Source organism: Dunckerocampus dactyliophorus, chromosome 2 (genome assembly GCF_027744805.1).
Source record: "Dunckerocampus dactyliophorus isolate RoL2022-P2 chromosome 2, RoL_Ddac_1.1, whole genome shotgun sequence".
Taxonomy (NCBI): Eukaryota; Metazoa; Chordata; class Actinopteri; order Syngnathiformes; family Syngnathidae; genus Dunckerocampus; species Dunckerocampus dactyliophorus.
Genome location: NC_072820.1, coordinates 1,385,001 through 1,403,430, shown reverse-complemented (window position 1 = coordinate 1,403,430; position 18,430 = coordinate 1,385,001). Strand labels below are relative to the sequence as shown.

General features: G+C 40.4%; 3 protein-coding genes across 5 annotated transcripts in view; 2 read left to right on the top strand and 1 right to left on the bottom strand.

The window, feature by feature from the left end:
* rassf3 (Ras association domain family member 3) overlaps positions 1–3,600 on the top strand; it is a 32,053-nt gene extending 28,453 nt beyond the window's left edge. The window contains exons 5-7 of the mRNA XM_054768438.1: positions 731–818; positions 1,006–1,121; positions 1,986–3,600. Coding sequence (XP_054624413.1) covers positions 731–818; positions 1,006–1,121; positions 1,986–2,135 — 354 coding nt within the window. The 3' untranslated portion in view covers positions 2,136–3,600. The remainder of the gene's footprint in view (positions 1–730; positions 819–1,005; positions 1,122–1,985) is intronic.
* Positions 3,601–3,747: 147 nt separating this feature from the next.
* zgc:194209 (uncharacterized protein LOC570908 homolog) lies at positions 3,748–9,388 on the top strand. 2 transcript variants are annotated; one of them, XM_054768439.1, is made up of 9 exons: positions 3,748–3,967; positions 4,634–4,723; positions 4,791–4,912; positions 4,991–5,092; positions 5,771–5,923; positions 6,004–6,119; positions 6,201–6,361; positions 6,418–6,613; positions 8,046–9,388. In XM_054768439.1, coding segments are annotated over exons 1-9 (1,155 nt in total). In that variant the 5' UTR covers positions 3,748–3,965; the 3' UTR covers positions 8,259–9,388. The 2 variants fall into 2 exon arrangements, with proteins under 2 accessions (XP_054624414.1, XP_054624415.1); XM_054768440.1 differs by lacking the exon at positions 3,748–3,967 and adding an exon at positions 3,978–4,190.
* Positions 8,381–17,563, bottom strand: gnsa (glucosamine (N-acetyl)-6-sulfatase a). Of its 2 annotated transcripts, none has more exons than XM_054768437.1 (14): positions 17,227–17,563; positions 16,924–16,983; positions 15,582–15,788; positions 14,074–14,139; positions 13,883–13,981; positions 13,651–13,818; positions 13,478–13,560; positions 13,283–13,401; positions 11,588–11,691; positions 11,367–11,468; positions 10,765–10,875; positions 10,590–10,700; positions 10,369–10,529; positions 8,381–10,300 (listed from the first exon to the last, which is right to left on the bottom strand). In XM_054768437.1, the coding sequence occupies exons 1-14, from the start codon at positions 17,371–17,373 to the stop codon at positions 10,240–10,242; spliced, it is 1,599 nt and encodes a 532-aa protein (XP_054624412.1). In that variant the 5' UTR covers positions 17,374–17,563; the 3' UTR covers positions 8,381–10,239. The 2 variants fall into 2 exon arrangements, with proteins under 2 accessions (XP_054624412.1, XP_054624411.1); XM_054768436.1 differs by having other exon boundaries at positions 8,381–10,306; positions 17,227–17,562.
* Between the last annotated feature and the right edge of the window lie 867 nt (positions 17,564–18,430).

Sequence of the window (18,430 nt, the reverse complement as noted above, 5' to 3'; positions counted from 1 at the left end):
ATATAGTTACAGTCCCATTATCCATCCATTTTCTATGCCGCTTCTCCTCATTAGGGAGAAGCCTATTCCAGCTGACAGACAGGGCACACCCTGGGCTGGTTGCCACCCAATCACAGAGCACATATGGACAATTTAGAGTTGCCGATTAACCTAACATGCATGTTTTTGGAATGTGGGAGGAAACCGGAGAAAACCCACATATGCAAACTCCACACCGAAAATGCCCAACGGAGATTCAAACCCAGGTCTTCCCGATCTCCTGACTGTGACTGTGGCCAACATGCTAACCACTAGACTACCGTGCGACCCACAGTCCCATTATAATGTGTTAATTATAAGCGAGGACAAACCGATAGCGGCAAATCTCCACAAAAAAATGAAAAATATAAAACAAAAATATATGTTAAAATAATAAATAATCAAACATTTAAAATAGGTAGGTAGTATTATTCATTTATTTGAGACAAGCCGCCACAAATAAATGAATAATAGTAACATCAAATATAAAAAATAACCAAATCAGAAGTTGTAACAACAAGCTACAATCACACAGTCCCGCCACAGGTAGTGCCAAATATATTTGTGGCAGGCCGCCACAAATAAATAAATAAATAAATGTAGGTGAAACACTGAAGTACATAATACAGCTGTAAATTGATGAATGAAGATGTGACTGTTAAAAAAAAAAAGATGAATCCAAGTATAAAAGTTGTGTTTTGTGTGTATTCAGGTGATCGTGGCGCTGCTGAATAAGTTCACTGTAGCAGACAACCCGGCCAAGTACGCCTTATACAAACGCTACCGCCGTGAGGAGCAAGGTAACACACTTACTGTGTGTGTCAATAAGATATTTATTTACTAAGTTTCATCATTTCTTTGAACTTTTACGACCTGTTTTGAGGGTTTCTGCTAGTAAAAAATGTCTAGACAAAGTTGTACTCAGCGTCAGCGTGTGTGTGTGTGTGTGTGTGTGTGTGTGTGTGTGTGTGTGTGTGTGTCCTCCAGTGTACGTGTGCAAGCTGGCTGACGGCGAACAGCCGCTGTTTCTGCGTCTGGTGGCGGGCCCCGACAACGACGCGCTGGGCTTTGTCCTGCGAGAGCAACAGACCGGAGAAGTCATGGTAAGTCATTGTCACCATTCATTGAGTGAAGTTGGCCCCCCACCCCATGCAAAACTCTGGTCAAATAGTCCAATTCGTTTGTGCAATAGAAATGAACGTTTGTGCTGCTTTTGTTTTTGAGTTATTAGATTCTTTTATAGGTCAAAATCCCGCCCCCCCTCCTCCCCCTCCAAATGAAACCAAAATAGTCCCATTTGTTTGTGCTGCGTTTGTGCTGTTTTGTCCAAGCTTGTGCTGCTTTCATTTCTGATGTACTACAATTTTTTTTATCGGTCAAAGTTCACCCAGCCCGCCATTTGCTCCAAATGAAACCCAAAGTATTCCCAGTTTTTTGTGCTGCGTTTGTACAATTTTATGCAATTCAAATAAATGTTTGTGCTGCATTTCTTTTTGAGTTATTACAAATTCGTTTATATGTCAAAGTTCGCCCAGTCTCCTATTTGCTCCAAATTAAACCAAAATAGTCCCATTTGTTTGTGCTGCGTTTGTGCACCTGCGTCATCACCTATGTTTGCCTCTCACGCAAAAAACGTAGAAGACGTATAAATACGTCTTTGGGATTGGGCGTTCAGGCTTATAAAAACGGATAAATACGTCTTTGGTATTGAATGAGTTAAAAAGTTACATTTTTTACTGCACAAAGCAGCACAAACGAAGAGGCAAAATATGAGACAATTTTGGTTTCATTCTGGGCATGTCGGGCTGATTATGGACTTGGCCATAACTTAAATCTTTAATAACACAAAAAGTATGACGGGGTCACTCAGGTGTCATGGTCTCGTGGCCACTTCATTAGGGACACCAGATGAACCAGCTTTATTATTGTGCCTGTGTTGTCACGTAATATGTCCTTCCTGTCCTCAGTGGGACGCCTTCTCCGTCCCGGAGCTACGCAACTTCCTGCGCATCCTGGACAAAGAGGAGGAGGAGCAGAAGGAGGTGGTGATTCGCCGCTACAACGTTTACCGCCAGAGACTGAAGGATGCGCTGAGGGAGCTGCGAGGACACTCTTAGATGTTTGCTCGCCAAGAATAAAGAAAGAAGAGAACTTTGCGGACTCGGGAGGATTCTACGAGTCCACTCGCTGCCTGAAGACAGAAAAGGACTGATGTGCCAAAGCATGAAAAACTATCAAGTCTGTACATAGTTTCATTTTCTTAATTTATATGGGTGACGCTTTTTATTGCAAAGTCTTATTTTGTTGAGTTGAGCAGCGACGGTGACACAATCACATGACGCCCCCTCATTGAAGAAGGAAGGAGGAAGGAGAGCAGTGTGGGACATGAAGAAGAAGCGAAGGTTGGTTTGGGATAAAGAGGTTCCAGGAAGTAGATGAAGGGTGATAGAGGAAGTAGAATAGAAGCAGGGCAGAGTCGCGGAGAATAAAAACACATTGAGGTGGGCGAGCGCTGATATCGGCACCTTTTTTTTTTTTTTTTGAATAGCAAGTGCTCTTATCTGGCACCCTCAGCCCCTCCTGTGCCGGATGACTTGGCAACGAGGAACAGGCGAGAGAAGGAAGGATGAGGAGGCTTCTCGTATTGTTTATTTGCTGGATTCAAATGAAAACTTCCTCTCCGGGGACATACCGCGTGAAACAGCACCCTCTTGTGGACAAACACTGCAACTACGCTCCTCCACAGCTTTATTTTTGTAGGATTATTCTTATTCTGTCGTTGTAACCAAAGATATTTTAGCGGTGTTGCCTGGGGCAAAAATGAGTAGATGCGAAATATATCGAGTAGAGTTTTATTTAAAATGATTTATTTGTCTATGAAACACTGGCTTTGCGTGGAAGCAAAGAAAGGTCAAACATGGGCATTACTGCAATTTCTATCATTCTGACAAACGATTTGAGGAACATGATTGTTTTTTAGGATCCAAATGTGTAAAAGAATGAATGAAATGAAATAAAATTGGCATAGTTTTGACCTTTCTGTGCTACCCGTCTCCATGGAAATGCGTATCAAATGTTATGTTGTTGTTGTATCTCTTTACATGAGTTGTATCAACTAAAGATGTTGTTGTTTTTTGGGGGGGGTGGGGGTTTTAAACGACTTAATTCAGGGAAAACGGGTTGATTTTTGTTTTTACACTCTACACTTTATATTTTATCACCTAAACGCTGTTCGTCGATGTGTCGATGTAGCTTGGTAAGATGTATTTAAACAAAACGACTCGTTTGGCGTCACGTGTGACGCGTTACCGTGGCAACTGTTGACGCACTTGGGCTGCTGTATGACAATAGACGCCTCTAGAAGTCGCAAATTCGAATGAATTCTAAACTTTCTTGACCTTACAGCTGTTTTAACTGCATGTGTGGCGTATTTCAAGGAGAGGGTGAACGTTTGACTCCTCGGCAGTGCCTTTCTGTTTTCATAGCGTCTGAAAACTGAAGATTATTCCACGTTTTTTTCGCTCAGAAGGTTTGACGTTGTTAATCTGTCACGTGCAGCTATTAAAGATGAACTTTAAAACACCTTGTTGGTATTTTTCTTTTTTTTTAAGTTGTTGGTTGATATTTTTCAATTTGCAACTCCTCCTCTTGACCCACGTTTGACCCCCTACTCTCTGTAGTCAGGTTAGACGTTTTATTGTGACAGCACCGGGAAAAGGCCGAGCTGACTTCAACGTAAATCGCAGAAAGTTTTTTTTTTCCAATGTACGTGCGGTAAAATCGTAAACGTGATGTTCTATGTAGAATTGTTATTGGCGGTCTCTGAACATTTTGGCCACCTGAAGCTTCCTCTTACACCCTGTACCTTTACTTTGAAGTCAGGGGCCGGATGTTTCTCCAACGAATGTGTGCACTTCATTAAAGGTGGCAGACGAACACTTTAAACCATGTAAGTTCAACTCTTTTCTTATCTTCATTAAAGTTGGCAGACGACCATTTTAAGTTAAACTCTTTTCGTTTTACGAATTCCTTTTTAAAAAGGTTTTTATTAATTCCAGGCCGACGCCATCTTGGGCCACCAGACTGGCGCTAGAATGTCGTCATTTAAAGTTACGTTGAATTGTGAAAATAGGCGCGACGCTCGAAAGACTGAGAGAATAACTTTAAACAATGTAAGTTCAACTCTTCTTTTTTTTCCAAATTCTTTAAAAAAAAAGATTATTAGTTCCAGGCCGACGCCATCTTGGACCACCAGACTAGTTTCAGAATGTCATTTTAATTTAGGTTGAATTGTTGTGAAAATAGGCGCGACGCTCAAAAGAGAGCGACAATCACTTTTTGAGCTTCCAAGGTCGCTCGACACTTCGGCTGCCTTCAAACGTGTCTTTTTGCGTCAAATCACATTTCATTTAAGGTGACTCGGAGGTAAAGTCCATCGAAATAGGGTCGGTTCTTGTTGTGGACTTCCTAAAAAGCCACAAGAACACACTACTAATTGTATTTTATGTGTATATATTTGTGGATATCTGATTTTAAAGACACTGGAAAACAGCTGCAATGTCATACAATAAATGGACTACAAACATGGCGGATTGGCTTCTGGCTGTGTTGTCAGGTGGGGTGAAAGGTGGCTGTCGGTGGCGGTGCTGGCCGTGGCTGCTGGACTTTACTTCCTGCCGTCGCCCATCGACCCCAAGCCGCACATGTAAGTGCACTAACGTGCAACCGTCACATCACCTTTGACCTTTGACCCGACTCAACCGACTTTCCAGGCTGAAGGGGCCTCCTCCGGCGCTCGAGGGTCCGCTCGCCGCCAACACTCGCTTGCAGGAAGGTTGCAGGCTCTTTGAGGGGAAACTCCACGGACCAGAATCCTTCACTGCTGATGAGGACGGTGTGTTACCTTCGACCTCTGACCCCACTGTGAGCCGCTTGTGCAACAATTAGTAAAATAAAATGTGTGTTTTTCCAGGGAACATCTACACGGGGACGGTGGATGGGAAGCTGTGGCGGATCGGCTCTGATGACAGCCTCACCTTCATCACCCAAATGGGCCAGAACCTACCAGAATGTGGTTGCTTTGTGTTTTCGTAACTCTTCTACTCTCAAACCGCTGCAAAGAAAAGGACGAAAATGCGTCACAACTGCGCACACCTACTATGTCGTCGGTGCTATTATTTTTCTCACAGATACGACATACTCCAACTTGAAATTTCTCGCACAGCTGCATGCACACCAGACTGTAACGTGAGCGTGTTTAGCCGTATCGCCACCAAATTTGGTACACGCCTGCAGGGGACTGGCAAGAGCCCTTGTGTCAAATTTGAGCAAGATTGGTTGGAAAAACATGGCCGCCATGGCCTGAGCAAGTCATTGTCTACATCAGGGGTCACCAACGTGGTGCCCGTGGGCACCAGGTAGCCCCCACGACCACATGAGGTGCCCGCAAGCCTGCTTTTCATTCAGGTTTTCAGTTAATAATGAAAGAACAGTAGAAAGAAATGCATTGTGAAATACAACATGTGAGTTGTGGACACCAGCATTTTGTTCATGTTCTGCTAAAACAAGCATATTCGCTTTGTTTGGGTTTAAAATAAGCTCTGAAAATAAATGTTACAAAAATGAGTAGCTCTTGGCCATTTTCATTTTGTAAAAGTAGCTCTCACAAGGACAAACGTTGGGGACCACTGCTCTACGTACATGTATGCAGTCCCTAGGGGCGCCACAAATACTCACGTGTTTGTGCCACCAGGAAGCAGCACGGCCTATGAGCCGGTGTGCGGCCGTCCTCACGGTGTGCGCCTGGATCGCCACGGTAACCTCATCGTGGCCGACGCCTACTTGGGGCTGCACAGCGTCGACCCGCGAAGCGGAGAGAAGACGATGCTCGTGTCCAACTCGGACGGTATGTGTCACTTATTGTTTTTTTTTCAAATTCGCTGTGTAACAAAACTGCCGTGTTTTTTTTTTTTTTTTTGTCTTTAGGCGCTGCCGGCGTCCCCTTCGCCTTCCTAAACGGCCTGGACATCTCGTCCCAGACTGGGATGATTTATTTCACCGACTCTTCCAGTCGCTGGGGGAGAAGACACGTCACGCTGGAGGTGAGGATTCACGGCTTCGCCAGGATGCTCGGCTAGCATGTTGCCCCCCCCGGTGGCTCAGAGCGGGACGTCTTCTTTCAGGTGATGGAGCTGAACGACCTCGGCCGTCTTCTGTCCTACGAGCCTCACACGGGACGAGTGAGCGTCCTGCTGGATTCTCTCTACATGCCCAACGGCATCGCGCTGTCACCCGACGAGCATTTCCTGCTGCTGGCCGAGACCAGCATCGGCCGCATCCTGAGGTATCACGCACACACTCACACTCACACACACACTGACAGTGTTTGTGTCGTGGCAGATTCTGGCTGAAAGGCCCTAAGGCCGGTACCAAGGAGGTCCTCATGGACAACATGGTCGGTTATCCTGACAACATCCGCCTCAGCGACCACGGGACATTCCTGGTCGGCATAACAACGCCGCGCTTCCGCACGTTCACGCCTCCCTTCCTGGACATGATCGCACCCTACCCGGCTGTCAAACGCTTCCTGGCCAAGGTCAGCGTGCTTTCCCATCATGCTTTGCCTTTCAGACAAGATGCTGTCACATTTGAATTCAAAATATATAGTTTTAAATTCAATTAAAAATGAACTAAAATAGCATTTTACATTTTTTTGTAGATTTGTAATTTTAATTTACTCTTTATTTTTAAATGTAACAATTTTGAGATGAGAGAATGTGAAAGCTTAATTATAATTTTCAACTTAACAATTTTTTAATTGTTTCACATTTTTTCAATGTGAATTTACTGGTAATTTTTTAAATTTTAATTTCAAATGTAAACTTATTAAAACTTCATTTAAAATTTATATTTTGAACTTTTTTGTATAAACTTCAAATTCATTAAAACTTTATTTAAAACTTATTTGAATTAACTTTAAATTTTGAGATGGATGGTGTGAAATTCTAATTTAAAAAAATGTTTTAAAATTTGTAGATTTTTAATTTTTTTGAACTTTTAATTTAATGTTTAAAATTAAAAAATAAACGATTCACGAGATTATGAGAAATCTTAATTATAATTCTAAAATCTAAAATGTTTTCAGAATTTTGATAACATTTTTGTATAGATTTTAAATTTTAGCTTTTGAATTTAATGTTAAATTTTAATTGTAACCTTAATTTTAAATTTAAACTATTTAAAACGTAAAACTTATTTAAAACTTAAAAATATGATTAAAACTTGATTAACTTGAAATTTCAGTTTATCAACAATTTAAGATGAGATGGTGTCAAATCCAATTAAATTTTTTTTTTTTAATTTGTAGATTTTAAATTTTGTTTACAGATTTTTTTTGTTTAATTTTTTAAATTCATCTTTAATTCCCACGAGCTTACAACAATTTGAGATGAAATGATGTGAAATAATTTTTTTTTTTAATTTTTTAAATTAAATTTTAACCTTCATCCTAATTTTACATGTATTAACAATAATTAAGAATTTGAGACAATATGGTACCCCGCCTGTCGCCCGACTCTAATAGGTATAGGTATAGGTATGAATGTGAGTGTGAATGATTGTCTATATGTGCCCTGCGATTGGCTGGCGACCAGTCCAGGGGATAGGCTCCAGCATGCCCCCGCGACCCTAATGAGATGAAGCGGTATAGAAAATGGATGGATGGATGGTGTAAATTTTTTTTTTTTTTTTTTTTACTTTTATTTGAATTTCATTAATAAGTATATTGTGTTAATATACATTAGTATATATTATTATTCTTATTATTAATGCTGAGGCAGCATGAATAATGCTGCCAACTTTATAGTAAAGAACGGTACGGGTGTTGAAATGTCTTCCGTGTGTTCCATCGCCGTGTGGAATCATAAGAGGCGGATGTGGATTCTTCTGGTTCCAAGTGGTCTCTGTCGCCCCCTCAGGAACAAAGCTGTATTACAAGCATGTATGTGATTGTTGATCGCTGTGGTCAGGTGGTTCCTCTGAGCTTCTACAAGGTGCTGCTGCCGCGCTACGCTCTGGTCCTGGAGCTGGACCCGGAAGGCCTGCTCCTGGCTTCCCTGCACGACCCAGAAGGCCGACTGACGTGGGCCATCAGTGACGTGTTCCAGCACCGGGGGCGGACCTACCTGGGCAGCACCGACCTGCCCTTCCTGCCCGTCCTCCACAGAGCGTGGGATGGCTGATGCTGGGAGACCAGAGTGAAAGTAAAAAAAAGGTTGCAGGTTGGTTCCACGTTAAAATCTCTAAAAACACCAAAGTGGAGCACAGAAATGTCAAGCAAAACAATAAAACGTTGTTAAGCACCTTGTCTCATATCTGAAATATCTTTAATTTGCACAAAAACATCAAAGAAGAGGAAAAGTGCATCATCAGTTCAAGTTGATCAAGAACAATAATAATTATTTGAAAAGACGCCAAAAGAACAACTCAGTCTTCACTGACAGACAATTTTCTTCAGCGTTCAGCATCGTTTTTCCGCTCAGGGCTTCAATCAAACACCAAAATACGGCAACACGCTCAAAGTTGCAAATGAAAAAATAAGCAAAAACAAAACAATCTAAAACACAGTCGCTGCATGTCCAACGTAGGAAGTTAGCTAGTTAGTGAAAGCTCCAAGGGAACCCTTTGCTGAGCATACAATCAACTGTACATGTATACAGTATACAGTATGAATACTCACAGTAGTACTTTTTGTTATTCCACACAATTCAGGGCTGTTTCTCTCTCACCTTCTTTATCAAAACGCTGGCACTTGCAACTTTCCTGGGCCCCATGGTGGCTTATTTTGCAGCAGTGAATAATTACAAATAAACCCCACCACAAGGCGTGGGGATTCTTTGTTTGCGCGCTCGAGTCCACGGAATGACACGCAGGCAAAACGGACTAGTTTGTTTGGCCGGAAGAAAAGCGAGGCATAGTTTTGGCAGCAATTTTAGTAGTAAAGCAAATCTTACGACAACGAGGTACCCACTGCACAGCCAAACCTACATATCAATGCCCCCCTTTTCTCATGATTCTGTTAAAATGTTTGCAATATTGAGCGTATCAAACTTGTCTACTTTATTAACATTCTCCCATTTCATTTAGGAATTTAATTTTTCTAATTTATTTTGTACTGTAACATGCTTTGCTTAATTTGATTTCTTTTTAAACTTGATTTAAAAAATATTTTTCTAATTGATTTTGTACTTTAACTTTCCTTACTTTTATTTACAATTTTGTTTCTTTTTAAATTAGATTTTTAAAATATTTTGTACTTTAACAACATTGGTTTTTTTTTTTAAACGTTTTCTTATAATTTAATTTTATTCATTTTGGACTTTAAGATTCTTTGTTTAATTTTATTACATTTTTTAAAAACAGTATTTTATTTTTTAAAATAAATTGTAATAATTTTATTGTATTTAATCTCAATTTTAAAATTCTTAATTTTTTATTCATTGTTATTAAAAAAATACTATTTTATTTAAAATACATTTGAATAATTACATTTTGTACTTTATTAACATTCTGTGTAATTTTATTTATAATTTAAAAAAATAGGATCTTATTTTTAAAATATATTTTAATATTTGATTATATTTATTTTGTACTTTGACATTCTTTAATTTCATGTATTACATTTCTTGAATCGTATTTTATTTTTCAAATCTATTTGAATAATTTATTGAACTTATTGAATTGACTCCGTACTTGACGAACATCCCTGATTCTGCAGAAGGATACACCACGCCCAAACAAAGCATCCTTGGTGAGTACGGCTGCAAAATAGCCTGCCACGGGGCCAAAGAAATTTTGACAAAGAAGGTGAGAAACACCACTGAATTCAAGAACAAACTCATTGGAGGTGTGGATTTACATGATTTCGTCTGGGAAAAATGTATTTGGTTTTCGGAGCTTTTGGAGCAAATGAGTAAGAAACAGTGAGGTACTGCTGTATCATAATTCTACGTACAACAGCTGCTTGTACACGGTGTATGCATGTTTTATACATACATGCATACATAGGAACGTATGTTTTATGTAGAGGAATGGACTTCCTGTTTGAAGGTGTGTGTGTGTGTGTGTGAGACCCAATTGGAATCCACGCTGCAGCTAACTGAGCTTGTCTTCACGTTCCCTCGTGGGTTTGTTGACGAACGAGGCTGACGGGAGCAGGAATCTTTAGAGCGGCTTCATCTTTGGTGGCTTTCCGTGGGCGGTGAACATCCGGCGCGGCTCAAACCTGTACCTGCGACAACAACACGGGTGAGTCGGAGCACAAGGTCGCAGAGGCATTTCCCTCCTACCAACCGAGCGTCGTAGACCCCGGGCGTGCGGCACGACTGTCCCGAGCAGGACTGCAGCATCATGAGGCGATGGTTCATCTTCTCCAGGACTTCCTGGTCGATGCTCTTGGCGATGTTGCTCAGCTGGAAGGGGTCGGCGGTCAGGTTGTAGACTTCCACAAACACCTGCAGGGGGACGCCAGCATCAAGCCGCGCCCCAGCGGAAGATGAGAAGGGAGCTCGTACCTCGTTGTCGTCAAACTCGCAGTACTGCAGGTCGGCCGAGGGGGCGACGGTGCGCACGCAGGCGTAGGTGTTGTTGTACGAGTCCTCGCACACGCAGTCTGGGAAGCATTCCTTCACAAGGGACACAACGCTTTCAATCCGTCGTACGTCGCCGAACGCGACAGGCTCATCTTACCGACACGCCGGGTCCCAGCAGGGGGCAGGCGGGGTCCGAGACGTTTCTTCCTTCCCCTTCGTACTCCACCAGGATGTCTGATCTCCAAGCGCTGCCGTTCCTTTTCCCCTCCTGGATGCACAAAAACTCTCAAATAGAATCAGGCCTTCAAAATAAAAGAAGCACAGCCATAAAATAACATGCTTGCACCAAATAGGCAGTGGGGGTCTTTACACCACCATCATTTTTCTTTTTCGGAACATTTCCCCTTATATGAGGTGCAGGTACGCACTCAGAAACTACAGTAACTACGTAGTACACACAGTACAATTACTGAAGAGGACTGTGTACACTCCTATTACCCAATATAGTAGACATAATGAGAGAAAATAAGGCATAGAAAACCTGTTTATAACCTTCTAAATAAACTTTCTAACATTATTAGAGCCCTCTAGACATGAAATAACAGGCCTGGAGTCACCATGACATTCCTATTGCCCAATATAGTAGAAAGAGCCCCGCTTTTCGTGGGTGTTATGTTCCGAGACCACCAGCAAATGGCGATAACCCCTTTTTATGGTAGTCCCTCCCCTTTCGCTGTAGACAATTGAGGGTTGTCTCACCAGAACGGGCAGGAAGGACACGCCATCCATCTGCGTCTTGCTGACGTTGAATCCTGCGATGTCCAAGATGGTAGGGCCCAGGTCCACATTGGCCACCAGAACCTGTGGACGTAAGGACACTTGGACATTGACGCTGCTCTTTCTTGTCTTTTTTCCATTCCGGAGGAGGACGGATGCGACCGCAGCTGGAATGTCATCGGAAAGATGGTGAAAGCTGTCACCTGACTCGTCTGGTTGGCCTTGATGTTTGGTCCTCGCACCATCAAAGGGACGCGGATGTCAAACTCGTACAGCTGCCTCTTGTCCACGGGAAGCGAGAACTGACCTGAAAGTACGAACGTAATCAGGTACACTAAACCCTCATTTATCATTTATAAATGCAAGATTTCCGTAGTTAAGAGCATAGAAAACATGTTTACTACCTTCTACATATGTTTTTTAACATGATTAGAGCTCTCTAGACATGAAATAACACCCCTATAGTCACCTTTACACTCCTATTACCCATATAGTAGACATAATAAGAGACAATAAGACATATAAGACATACAAAACCTGTTTACCACCTTCTAAATACAGTTTAACATGATTAGAGCCCTCTCGACATGAAACAACACCCCTATAGTCACCTTAAAAAAATGTGATCAAATTAACATTTTAAAAAATCTCAAATTGTCATCAACTGTTAATACATTTAAAAATTCAAGTTTAAATAAAAAGAATAACAAATTAAATGAAAATAAAAAATTATCTTTTAAGAAATTACAAATTTGAAAAGATTTTATTAAAATGTATTTATTTATTTATTATTATTATTATTATTATTATTATTTATTAAATATATGATTAAACATTTTAAATTAAAATATTAAAACAAAAAAGAAAAAAAATATATATATATATATTTAAAAAATCTAAAAAATGTGAACAAATGAACATTTTAAAAAGTTCAATTTTAGTATGATTTCTCAGCGTCTCATCTCAAATTGTTAATACATTTAAAATTAAAGTAAAAATAAGTACATGAAAAAGGAAACAATAAAACAAAATAAAACAAAAAAATGTACAGAAATAATTTTAAACAATGAAACGTTTAAAAACATTTGAAATTTTAATTTGATTAAACATTAAATTTAAATAAAAACATTAAAACAAAAAAGTCTGTATAAATATTAAAAATGTAAAAAATTCAAATTAAAAAAATCTTCAATTGTGCAGACATTTAAAATTCAAGTTAAAATAAAAAAAAATTAAAAATTAAATGAAAAAGGACAAATTAAAAATCTAAAGAAAAGTAAAAAATACATTTTAAACAATTACAAGTTTGAAAAGATTGTTTAATTGTAAATTATGATTACGACTCGTTAATATCGTCAAATACAAAATCGAGGTTACAATTGAAATTAAACATTCAATTAAAAAGTTGAAATAAAAAAGTTTTAAAAAATTACAAATTGAAAAAGAATCTGAAAACATTTCAGGTTTTCAGATTCTAATTAGGATTTCACACCATCGCAACTCAAATTGTTGTTAATTGTTAATACATTTCAAATTAAGGTTAGAATTTTTAAATTAAAACATTAAATTAACATTAAATTAAATTAATCTAAAAAGTTCAAATGAAAAAAATGAATTCTCACTTTTTTTTTAAACAATCAAATTTTTAAAATATTTAAAATTGTAATTTTTCATACTACCTCATCGCAAATGATTGTCCATCTTTAATACTGTAAAGATTTTACCCCACAGAAACATTTTTATGCTTGACAATGCTTTATTTTGGCAAAAAATACGTCCAATTTGCTTTGCTTTGACTAATAATAGGCCGCGTTTGAGGACAAAACAACATGATTCATGTGGACTGTAGTGTGTGTGTGTGTGCATGTGTGTGTGTGTGTGTGCATGTGTGTGTGTACCTGTGTGGTAGCCATTGTCTGAGGTGAAGAAGACGTAGGTGTTGTCCAGTTCTCCTCTGACCTCCAGCCTCTTCACTATCTTCTCCACCAGGTCGTCCACGGACAGCAGAGTCTGCCATCTTGTGGGCCCAAACCCAAGAAGCCATGAAGAGTTAAGGATGGATTGAAGTGCCGGAAATGCGGGTTTCCACTGACCGTCTCTTGAAGGCGTCATCCAGAAAGTGGATGGAGGAGTTGGCCATGGGCGTCTTGGCCTGTCTGATCAGCCAGTGCTTGTCCTGCGACACAAAGTCAACACCGGTCCGACCTGCACTTAAACTCCACGTCGACGTAGTGAAACACGCCCTCAGCCTTTCTTGGAAGCCTACCTTGCCGTGGATGTTGAAATTGGGATCTCTGGGCGCCCTGGTGTCGTTGAAGCGGCCCCGGTACTGCGGTGCCGCCGTCCAGGGCGAGTGGGGCGCCGGCGTGGACACCATCATGAAGAAGGGCTCGTAGCTGGACTTGTACTGGAGGAAGCTGAGGGACATGTTGGCCTGAAGGAGACAAGTCATCAGTTCCTCGCGGCTCACGGAGGCTTCAGCTTAGACGACATCTCACCAGGACATCAGTCAGGTAATCCTTGTCGTAGTCCGCTCCGTGTTTCTGAGCCTTCCCGTTCACTGACAGGGTGTAGTTGTAGTATTTGGAATTCTTTTCCTTGACGGGAAAACACATTTCATTTAGAGCGTGCGTGGGTCGGCTGTGATCTTCTGGATTTTCGTCCTTCCAAAATCAAGAAAAAGTCCTACCAGTCCGACCCAGTAGCTCCAACCCAGAGGAACGTGCTCCACTCCGCCAGCCTCAGAGTGGCCGTACTGCAACACAAAACGCGCTCAAGGTCGTATTCATTCATCAGGGGTGTCCAATGTGCGGCTTTTTTTTATTGGCCCCTGGCACATTCTGAAAACTACAGTAGAAGAGCACTCAGCACCACCAAGTGCCATAGGTCACCCCATATTGGTACCATGACAACATACCATGAAAGGGTTTGAATGAGTTGAAGAGTGTTAACATGCTACCATTAACATGGCAACACCTAGCATAATAGCGCTAAGTGTTTGTATAAGTGCTTCCCTCTGAAAATGCTAAAAATATTAGTATAATTGTTAGCATGCTAACATTAGCATGTTAACACCTAGCATGATAGCAGTGAGTGTCTGCTTAAGGTTATACTCATGAAAATCACAAAAAAGTGCTAAGTGTTCATAGAATTGTCTACCCATGAAAACGGATAAAATTGTTACTAGGCTAATATTAGCATGCTAGCAATGCTAACGTTAACATGCTAACACCTAGCATGATAGTGCTAAGTGTTCATAGAATTGTCTACCCATGAAAACGGATAAAAATGTTACATTAAATGTTATGTAATTAGTTCTTCCATATCCCATTTCCGACAATTCCCGAAAATTTCATCCCAAGTTATTTTGAACATGGCGGCAAAAACATAACCTCCACGCTGCGCTTGGCGGAGGTGATAAGAACAAAACTACTACTACTACAAAAAAAGAAACAATCAGCTCTAATTTTACAAGAATAACGTCAAAATATGAAGAGAAAAAATTCTCATCTAACGAGAAAAAGTCTGAATTTTAGAAGAATCACATAATATTACCGCATTATGTCACCTCAGTAGCATAAACTTGAAATATGATCTCATTCAATCCCAGCCATGTTTCAAAAGACAACCCCTTCAGTAGCGGACATTTTACACGATTTGGACCATCTGTCAAGGCACACAGAATATTGTGTTCCATGGCTATATAAAGTAAACATGGAACCTACCAAAAGAAACATTACACTCCCGCCTTTCATCAGGAAAAAAAGTTAGTTTCTACCTTTTTGGGTTGTTTAGTAATCAGCAGTAGAACATACAGCAGGTACGTTTCAGGAAAAGATCAGTTGACAGATTCCATATTCCACAAAGTGGATTGCACTAAATGCACTTTGGGTTGCACAGATAATGATGGGTCTGCACACCGCTACATTCCTGCTGGTCCTCACTAACTGATAACCTATCAACCATCTTGGGCTGCGGGATCCCATTAAATCTTCTAGTGCAGGTGCCCCCCAACCTGAAATATGGACCCCATTTATACTGTAGATTATCTACACCAAAAATCCACCAGGACGCCCGCCTAACATCCCTTTTTCACACATCACAGTGGGACTGCCTGTGTCGCTGGCTCACGCATGACAAGGCATCTGTCAATCATGACTGTGTGGTGACCCACAAGGAGGAGGTGCTGCCCCTCACCTGGTTGAGGTACTTCCCAGCAAAGAAGGTCTGGTATCCGGCCAGGTTCTTGAGCAAAGCAGGGAAGGTGTTGGCCTCCTCGCTCTTCTGCCAGGCCTTGCTGCTGCAGTTTCCCTCCAGGGTGTTGTTGGTCACGTGGTGGTTGTGGGGGTATTTGCCCGTCAGGATGCTGGCTCGACTGGGGCAGCACAGCGGACTGGCCACAAACTGGAGCACAGCAAAGAAGAACATGAGGACTTTATTCCCACAATGCTTTCACTTTATTCACATCACATTATAGCCTCTTTTTACAAAAATTACAACTTGAATTGGATTTGTTTGTTTCTCATAATATTAGGATAAAAATCAACTTTTTTCCTGTAATATTTCAACCCTGCGGTACTAAAATGACATCTTCTCATTATATTTGGACTTTATTCCCATTAAATTAGGACTTTTTCCTCTAACTAATTTTCCAAAAATGACAACTTTATTTTGATTTGTTTCTCCTAATATTACAATTGGAAAACCCCCCACAAAATTTCTATCATATTTCAACTCTATGGTACTAAAATGACATGATTTTTATAATTTTTATAATACGACTTTTTTTCTCTCAATATTTTGGCTTTATTCTTGTAAAATTACAGCATTTTTCCCCCAAACTTTCCAACTACTGCAGCTTTCTTCTTGTACATTTGCTCCTCATATTATCATGACTTTATTCCTAGAATATTTTGACCCATACTGACTTTTTCCTCAAACTAATTTTCCAAAAATGATGATTTTATTTAGTTTTGTTTCTCATAATATCACGATTTTTCCCTGTTTTTCTGTACTATTTCAACTCTATGGTACTAAAATGACATAATGTTTCCTTATTATATTACAAGTTTGTTCTTGAAACAATTGCACCCTTTTTTATCGTTAAAATATGACATTTTTCTCTTAATATTTTTACTTTATTCTTGTAATATTACAGCATTTTTTTTCCAAATTTTCAGCTATTGCAGCTTTCTTCTTGTCATTTTTCTTCTCATAATATCGCAGCTTTGTTCCCATAATATTTTGACTTTATTATGACTTTTCCCTCAAACTAATTTTCCAAAAATGGCAACTTCATTTTGTTTTGTTTCTCATATTCCGATTAAAAAAAACAAGCTATTTTACTTCAATATTTCAACTCCATGCTACTAAAATGTCATTATTTTTTCGTATTGTATTTGTAAAATTGCATTTATGCTAATAAAATTACAGCCCCCCCCCCATTTCGCTATTGCAACTTTGTTCTTGTAAAGAAGAACCAAACCAATGAAAGGCTTGCTTTGAAGACCATTCAACAAACCAAAACAAGGACGCTTACTGCATTTGTGAAGGAGATGCCTGCATCAGCGATCAGTTTTTTGGTCTTGTTTAGTGGAGTCTGAGGAGAAACATAACACGTCCATACAGTGTAGCATAGTCAGCATCCAAACAATACTATTCGCTGCTAGCGTAAAATGAAGTACAGTGTGTTGATGAAAAGCAGTCATTTTACTAACAGCAGGTTACCGTCACGCAGCAACAAGATGGGGAACGCCCCCCCACCCTTACATCGCAGTCCAACTACCTCCAGACTGCACGTCCACAAGTCAAACAACACACGCTGGAACCGGCCGCTACTAACCAGGCCGCCCAAGGAGATGTCCAGGTCGTCGGTGAGGATTAGAACGACGTTTGGTCTCCGGGATGATTTGGCAGAAACTCCGCCGCCGTTGTTCCACAGAGTGACGCAGATGAGAAGACACTCGGAGATCAGCCACCCGCGCGTCATTTTCACGTCTCGACCCGTCCAAGTCTCAACTGACACCGCTCGGAATCTTAATCACGATGTGGCAAGGAGCTCCGAGTCTTATTTCCAACTAAAGACACACAACAACGTAGCAGCCATAAATGTTTACTTCGAGCCGCCACTTCCGTGTTTGACTGGTCACGTGCCTCTTTTGCTACGGAAGCCGGAGGGTAGTGTGTCCCGTTATCTGGCGAGTGGGTGTTTATTTACATTTTTTTCCCATTTGTGATTTATGAAGTTATGATTGTTTTTATGGCTATTATCCGTGTGCGTTTAAACGCTTGCCTGCAATATGCTTCCAAAACCACGCCTGCCTTCCCAACGCTAGGGGGCAATGGTGCTCCTTTTCCGGTGCTCGTGTGTGGTAGTTGTGCGGTCAGCTGATACCAATAAGCCAATCAGAGGCTTCGTGTAGTCAGTCAACTTTGTCGCTAAAATGGGTGAATAAAATGCATAACATTTTTAAAGCAATGTAACAAACTTTATGTATGGCGTAAACGACAATAAAGCATTTCATGATGAAGGGTTCTGTCTGGTGTTTTGTGGGTTTAAAAAAAAATATCGTTTCATTTTTGACACGTAAATTCATGAACCTTTTCCACAAGGTGGACAATGACACGTACTGTATTACTGTCACTTCTGTATTGAAGCGCAGGAGAAAACATCCAAAGGTTGTGTGGCATAATGTTACGAGAATAAAGTCAAAGTATTATGGGAATAAAGTTTGGTTTGGTTTAGTTTTATTTGAACATGCATGAAGGTTCCAATGGAATACATCTCATGAATCATCCTTTCACATTCCACGTCCAAAAGGAGTAGGAAGAAGCAAAGCTTATTTAATCCTACCCCCCATCTATTCTACATCTAGTACAGTACATGTAGTTCACTTCCTGGATTCCATGTCATATTTCAAATAATAATCAATGTAATAATAAATGATAAAAGGCCGCACGGTGGTCTAGTGGTTAGCATGTTGGCCAACACAGTAACAGCCTGGAGATCGGGAAGTGTGGAGTTTGCATGTTCTTCCCGTGTGTGC